Raw genomic sequence first — 8,028 nt, 5'->3', positions numbered from 1 at the left:
ATAAGTGCTGAAACATTTGTTATGATTCCTGAGGGCATTTGTCAGTGCGGGAATTTTGCGGGGGCAGGGACGGTAAAAATGTGGACTAGCAGGACATACTGTATATCTAGATAAGTTCTAAAATTACTTTGATTATTTCCAAAGAACGGAACAGCAGTGAGTAATATTGTGCAGTATGTTGTAAAGGTCACAGATCTGTTATCTTATTAGTAAATAATAATAGTGGGATCCTTTTCAGAGAGCAGATGAAGCTGCCCATACCCGGTGAGGTTCTTCTCTCTTTTGTTAGCATGGCCCCCCCTCCCCCTTCTGAGCTTTTGTATTCTAACAGCGTTGGGTGTGCTGCTGTCAAAATACCTGATTCACTGTTCAGGCTATCCCCCCTTCAGTCTATCATGAATGCAGCTGCTAGACTCATTCACCTAACCAACCGCTCAGTGTCTGCAACCCCCCTCTGTCAATCCCTGCACTGGCGTCCATCCTCCACCCCCCTATGCCAATCCCTGCACTGGCTTCCAATAGCCCAATGGATAAAATTCAAAATACTAACAACCACTTACATAGCCATCCACAACTCTGCCCCTGGCTATATCTCCAACCTGGTCTCAAAGTATCACCCTAACTGTCCACTCCGCTCTTCAAAAGACCTCCTGCTTTCCAGCTCCCTCGTCAACTCCTCCCATGCTCGCCTCAAGGACTTCAATAGAGCCTCTCCCATGATATGACTAAACCAGTTTAAGCAATTGCTAACGTTATGGTTAATGGGAGAGTAGTAGCAGATACTTGCTGTTTGTGAGGCTTGCTGCTGCTGGCACTCCAAGTGGGTGTTTAGCTGATTGATGCTTGGCTCCTGGGTGTCAGTCCCCCTGTGCTGGATGGTAGAGGATTCGGGGCTCCTTCACTGTGAGGGAATAGCTGGCTGTTTAGAGGTCCGCCTAATCGGTCTGCGGATTGCAGAGCGTGAATCTTCGGCGTTCACTGTTGCAAACAGTAGGACGCCGAAGATTCGTGTGGCCGCGTCTTAAGAGGGCTCCTGCGCTTGCGCCAGGAGGAGCCACGAGCCGACGTGCGCGTGCGCTGAGAGAGGCAGCCCTGGCCCGTTGTGCGCATGCGTGGTCCCGTATCGTTATTCCGGGACGGGAGACGGTGAGTCTCTTACACTATCTCCCACTCAGACTGCCTTTAGGTGATCACTAAAGACTCATCTCTTCAGGGAAGCCTATCCCACCTCAAACTAACCACACAACCATCACATTCTCAAACAATTCATCCCCACACAGCTACCTCCTCATGTATCACATGTCACTCCCTTTTAGATTGTAAGCCCTCCAATCCCTCCCATCCCTACTAATGTGGCTGTGTTGCGATCTCTGGTGCACTTCCTGTTGGAAATGCAACAGCATATTGCTGACATTCTGATATACTGTTATGTCTTTTGAGCTGTAGATGGCGCTGTAGTGCAATGCTAGTCTATGTTAGTTTTCTATATGTATACTTATCTATGATACACAGGAAGTTGTACAAAGCTGTATTCTGATGTAATATTCTTCTAAGGAAGTAAAACTTAATTCATCATTCCTCAAGATCTCAGTACTTCATCTAAACGCATAACCAACATTTACAACCTTGGACGGTTACTTCTTCTCTGGCTCCTGCCGTAAATGCTTCTCAGAGTTGTATGAGCCATTCATCAGAGTGTCACCGGGTTCTGCCATAGGAGGTTGTAGTTGTGCATTTTTGACCCGTACACACATACTCTATCCAATAATGACAGAAGCCAATTACCCACCAGCATGTGTTTGGAGTGTGGAAAGAAACCACAGTACAGAAAAAACCTGAGCTAATGCAGGGAGAACATGCAAACTCCATGCACATGTTGGGGATTCAATTCAAGGACCCAATTTGAGGGGTCTATTTACCGTACAAATGTTTTCACCCAGGATTTACAAGTTTTTCCATTTGAATTAAATTAAAAATGTGTGAGTCTTGGGAGAAAGCTGTGGGAATCTTGTATGAAAACATTTATAAACAGACCCTAAAGGTAATCTTACATTTAAATTCTTTTTTTTTTGGGGAATAGCGTGAGGTTGTGAGGTGTTTAATTGCAGATTCATTCTCTCCTGGTGACCACTTTCACTTTGACTGCAAGTGATGGGAAATCCAAAATATTGACTTGTCACCAGTAGTGATGAGTTCAGGCTTGGTGCAAACCCAGTTCTCCTGAATTCGCCAGGTCCTCTCAAAACTGTGACTGACACCCTCCTCCGGGCAATGCGTCTGCCACCACTGATTGGGCCAGGGGGAGGGGGCTGTCAGTCACAGTTTTGAGTGGGCTTGGGTGTGAATTGGGTTCGCACCAAGCACAAGCCCATCACTATTCACCAGTACAGGAATAGAAGGAAAATCTTTCATGGGGACACTTGATCAGGTGACAACTGCCTGAGTGGGTGCTTCCTTTATTTGGAGAGCGTTCTTCCCACTTTCTATTGTGTCTATAGGGCATGAAGCGAAAGGGACATATAGTATATGGCAAGAAAAAAACTGACAGGGGTTTTGTCCATTTCCTACTTCATCCACAATTGGAGAAATAAATAAATAAAAGTTTTGGCTTTAAAGATACTTTACAATGTTTGTCTCCCATTGGGGAGATTTACCTTTACTTCCTATCCCCGTGACACTCATTAAAGAAATGGGAGGAGCAGGTACCGTGTTTCCCCGAAAATAACACACTATCTTATATTTTTTTTGGGCTCAAAAAAACCCACAAGGTCTTATTTTCGGGGCAGGTCTTATTATTTTTTTTTATGTACAATAATCCACACTTATTCATGTAGAAAAGTCTACATGTATTCCTGTATAAAAAAATATGGTGATCAGGGCAATCAGGGGTGCCGTACCTTTCCAAGAGCAATTTGCTAACCAATCGCTGGCCAGAATGAGTGAAAAGCGCTTTCACTATCGATTCCTCACAGGTAGAGTGCATTTGGTATCACTCCGCCTGTGACAGGAGCCGGCGCTATAGAGGAGGCTTCTGCTCCCTCCGGTGCCGCCTCGCTTCCTCTAGCGCTGGCTTCGTTGGCACCGCTGATTCTCTCCTGCCCCTCCAGCGGCTCTTCAAGTTCCCCCTTATGCCACCACCGGCTCTGGGAATGGTCACAACTAGGTCTTATTTTTCGGGGTAGGTCTTATTTTCAGGGAAACAGGGTAGGTATCAACCAAACATAAAGTTACAGACCCAAATAAAAACGTTGTCAGAAGTTCTACCTCTTCCTCGCTGTACTTAAAATGTGCTTTTGTCTGTTTCCATTGGAGAGGCTGTAATACATGAAATTATTATCCCCATTGTCAAAGCGCCATGCAAAGGTTATGGGCACAACACACTTCCGGATGACGATTCTGTTGCAGGTTGCAAAGACCTGAAAAATGGCTGGCAGAACAGGTGAGCATCATTAATCTTCCTCTGCAGGCTGCATTTTGGGCACATTTTTTTTCAGGGTCACTTTAAGAATAGACACCAATGTATTTGGGTCAGCCAAAAAAAGGGACAGTGGTGACAAAGGCCAACAGGACTCATTTATACAAATCAACATATATATTTAATGACAGCCAACCAACACTCAACATCTATATACAGAATGGTTACTGTTTGGAAACATCTTTATACACATTTAATATAAAAAGTTCCAGTTACATTCACATAAATATACTGTATAGACATAAATAGGCACACATTCAACAACGATCTGCCCATGAGTGAAGGCAGGAAGCTCTGCAGATCAGAACGGACATCGAGACGATATAACTCAGGGTCGTAATCTTCTTCAGACATTATCTTGGATCTCCTAGGAAAAGAAAAGAAAGGAGGTGTTAATATGGAGAGTGTCATGTACGACGTGTAGTTTCTCACATGTGATTTTACTGAAGGACCACCCATGAGGATGCAGTATGATGAACCTATAGGGTCATTTATCAGTTTCTCAATGTTATGCCAGGAGTCATTCTATAGCAGCACTGGTATCTCAGTCAGAACGGCTGACTTCTGCGTGTGACCAAAGCTTGCACAGCTCCATCAAGACATAATATTTTATCTTTTCTCCAATCGATTTTTGATCAATTTTTACCAAAATTTTAATTGTCTGGACCCTTGGAATGTAGAAGTGATCGAAACTAAGGGCAGCAAAAGAGTTGACAATAGCTGCCCATAGCAAGAGATTTGGTTCCAACATTCATCCTCCAACTGCTAGTTTCCTATGCAAATTCCAATCTGATTGGTTGGTTGTCTGGTGAGATAAGACATACTGGGGGGGAATTTATCAAAACTGGAGCAGACAGACTCTGGAGCAATTGCCCATAGCAACCAATCAGCTTATCTCTTCAGTTTGCTCAGTTAAGATTTTAAAATGAAAGAGAGAAGCTGATTGGTTGCCATGCACAACTGCTCCAGATTTTGTCTGCTCCAGTTTTGATAAATTCCCCTCACTGTATAGTATTCATCCCATACAGTCATAAAGAAGGCTGACTTCGGGGTATTAATATTTTCCCTGTGAGCTGTCCATACACTGTTAGAATTTCATTCATCAGAGCATTCGATCTCACCAGCATACAGTCACGATCTCACCAGCATACAGTCAACTACTTTAATTGGAAAGCCCTTAAAAATTTCCCCCCAAATCGACTACTTAAAGGAATCCCTGACGTATCAAACAGGTCTCCTTTGTGCCTGGCACATGCACACTACAATACGTATGATTTTTCCTGAACGTATCTCAAATTCAGATTAAGAAATTTGTTCAGATAAAAAAACAAAACAAGAAAAACCTTGCATTCTGCTCCTGCTCCTCTCAACACTATCTTCAAAAGCGAACATCAATTAGACCCCGCTCACTATAAGAAAATCAAAGGAACGTTCCAAAAAGGAGGATTTTAAAAACAAAATTCAACTAGTGTATGAGAAGATTTAGCACATTTGTAGTGCTCTATGGATCTACATGTCCCAGCATGCCCTGTGTGTGAGCCAAGGAAAAATGTCTTAAAGGAGAACTCCAGGATTTTTAAAAATTAACCCTTGCAGTGGGGCTACCCCTGCACTGCATGGGATAAGTGCTCGTTTTTCTCTAGGGATGATAATAAGAAGATATACTAAGCAGATCCTCTGTCCTGTGGCAATGGCCATTCAACTCTCTTCCTCTCTGCTCTGGCAGCAGAATGTCCCTTGGTATCCTCATGTCTAATATACTGTATTAGAAGTGATGACGTCATGGATCCTAATGGGAACCGGTCTTGCAGTCAGACGGGACCGAGGATCAGGCGAGGATATCTTTGTTTCGCTAAAACAAGCACTTAACCCTTGCAGTGCAGGGGTAGCCCCACTGCAAGGGTTAACTTTTCAAATCCCTATTTCTATGGCACTGTTGCAACAGACAGGACAGGAAGTAGATTATCAGATTGATTGATATTACTGTAACAATCAGAGCAGTCATAGTCCAGCTCCGGGCTTCCTCATCGCTCTCACTTCCTGTTGGCAGTCTGATATGTATCATTGGCATGTGACACATTTATACTGGCTACAGTGAAATATTTCCTTTCCTATATTTTCATTAGAATTCTTCTCACTGGATGTCCTCCTGCTCTCTAAACAGAGTACAATGGGGCACATTTACTTAAAGAGGAACTCCAGAAATGTAAAAAGTTAACCCTTGCATTTGGGCCCCCCCACACACACACACAAACTGCAAGGGTTAACTGCTCATTTTTCTCTATGAGTGTTAATAAAGATATACTCGCATGATCCTCGGTCCAGCCTGGCTACCCTACCAGTCCCTGCAGCTTTTAGGTTGTCCTTATATTATATAGTTTTGGTAAATTGAAAAAAAATTGTATGGCTATTATATAGTCTGGTTGTATAGTGAATGGCCGGCTTTAGCCGATATGTGTCCTCTGAGATCCCGAAAGGGGTGGACTTCTTTTAATGCCATGAAGCTATGCATAGAGGTGAAGCAACCAGCAGAGGGTGCAGGGGGTCTATGAGAGGTCTTGTTCCCCGAGATATCCTAAATGTGTACTTTACTAAGTCGGTTCCTTTCACTCCCAGCCAACTCCGCATTGTAGAATCCCCCTGGTCCTTCTTCTGGTTTTCTGCTCATTGTGTGGTCGTATTAACCCTTCGTTAGAAATACGCTGTTCTTTTTAAAAGTAAGCCCTGCAAATTCACACCAAAGTAAATCTTAACTAAACAGCAGTTTTGGTAAAGCACCATGCAGAGATAGGACCCATCCAGAGATAGGACCCATCCAGATATAGGATCCATTCAGATATAGGATACATCCAGAGATAGGACCCACCAGATATAGGATCCATCCAGATATAGGACCCATCCAGATATAGGATACATCCAGATATAAGACACATCCAGATATAGGATCCATCCAGAGACAGGACCCATCCAGAGATAGGACCATCCAGAGATAGGATCCATCCAGATATAGGATCCATCCAGAGATAGGATCCATCCAGAGATAGGACCATCCAGAGATAGGATCCATCCAGATATAGGATCCATCCAGAGATAGGATCCATCCAGATATAGGACCCATCCAGATATAGGACCCATCCAGATATAGGATCCATCAGAGATAGGACCCATCCAGAGATAGGACCCATCCAGAGATATGACCCATCCAGAGATAGGACCCATCCAGAGATAGGACCCATCCAGATACACTCCAGTGTTGGCTGCATGGCATTTCTCAACAGTGGACCTTCCCTACATAAATCTGGCAGTATACTGAATGATTTTTGGCTGCTTCTTGATGAACTAGCTGAAATTTAATTTCATGGGTGACCCTGTTGGCAGCCTCCTGCCTGAAGTCCTCAGAAAGTCCCAGAAGCCAGGTCGAAAATTCTCGGCCGAACAGTGACTGCAGCCAATCAGCTGAGAGCGGCAAAACTGCACTGTCAGAATACAATAGCTGCAGCAGGAAATTCGAGCATCTGCGCTGTGTAGTATGGATGGAGGAATCTGTTAGATTTATATTTGTTGAGAAAGAAAACAATCTAACAGTGTTTGACCAGCTTCATGTATGTTGCAAGAGTCACTGATAATCTACATGACAAGCCCATGTGACCAGGTGACAACACAGATACACAATTGCAGCACAGGGACAGAGCGTTGTCACTCAAGTGCCAGCAGAAGGACCTTCGTGGTATTTCTTTTAATAATGAGAGTTGGATATTTAAAAATAGTGAAAAAATATTTTTGAAATGACATGAACAGGTTAAAGATTAGAAGAGATTTCAGTGATTGGGTTTACATATACTGTAAAGAGGAACTCCAGGAATTAACAAAATTAACCCTTGGAGTAGGGCTACCCCCGCACTGGAAGGGTTAACTGCTCATTCTGGTCTAGAGGCCGGATTAAAGAAGATATACTCACCCGATCCTCGGCCCCTCCTGGCTGCTAGGCCAGTCCACACCGTCTCTTCTCCATTGGGCTCTGCTGGGCCAAGTACAGCTGATGTCATCCCATCTAATGCAGCCTATTTACTTGTATTGGACATGAGAATGCGGAGGGGGAGAGAGATGAGCGCCGGCTGCTGCTGGACCGAGGATCGGGTGTCTATATCTTCTGTAGTATGGCCTCTAGACCAAAACGAGCAGTTACCCCAGGGTACCTCTGGAGGTCCTCTTTAAAAGTATACTCAGTGGCGTCACAAGGTGGGTGCGGCCCGCACCCGGGTGTCACCATTGCAGGGGTGTCAGTCATGTTGGTGTCACCCCCCTCTAAAAAGTTGGGCACTCGGTCATGGACCGAAAACCCGACAGTGTCAGGAGAGAGGAGGGGACCCAGCGGCATACCTCATCCCGCCGGGTGAACGTCCCCTCCTCTCTCTGCCGGCGTCCATCACCAAGATGGCAGGCATCAATCAGATGGCCACGCATGCTATCTGATACCTGGCCTCAGGACGCCCCTGGGTATACTCCACCTTTCATACCATGTTACATCCATATTGAGGGTGTAACATGGAGCA

The 8,028-nt window shown here is 44.6% G+C and overlaps 1 protein-coding gene across 1 annotated transcript in view; it reads right to left on the bottom strand.

The window, feature by feature from the left end:
* Window positions 1-3,609: 3,609 nt before the first annotated feature.
* The window catches only part of LOC108790397 (probable E3 ubiquitin-protein ligase TRIML1), a 19,579-nt gene continuing 15,160 nt past the window's right edge, over window positions 3,610-8,028 (bottom strand). Inside the window, exon 2 of the mRNA XM_018560648.1 lies at window positions 3,610-3,842. Coding sequence (XP_018416150.1) covers window positions 3,822-3,842 — 21 coding nt within the window. The 3' untranslated portion in view covers window positions 3,610-3,821. The remainder of the gene's footprint in view (window positions 3,843-8,028) is intronic.

Source organism: Nanorana parkeri, unplaced genomic scaffold, assembly GCF_000935625.1.
Source record: "Nanorana parkeri isolate BGI_ZX_2015 unplaced genomic scaffold, ASM93562v1 scaffold470, whole genome shotgun sequence".
NCBI lineage: Eukaryota > Metazoa > Chordata > Amphibia > Anura > Dicroglossidae > Nanorana > Nanorana parkeri.
This window is presented reverse-complemented; position numbering and strand designations above follow the sequence as displayed.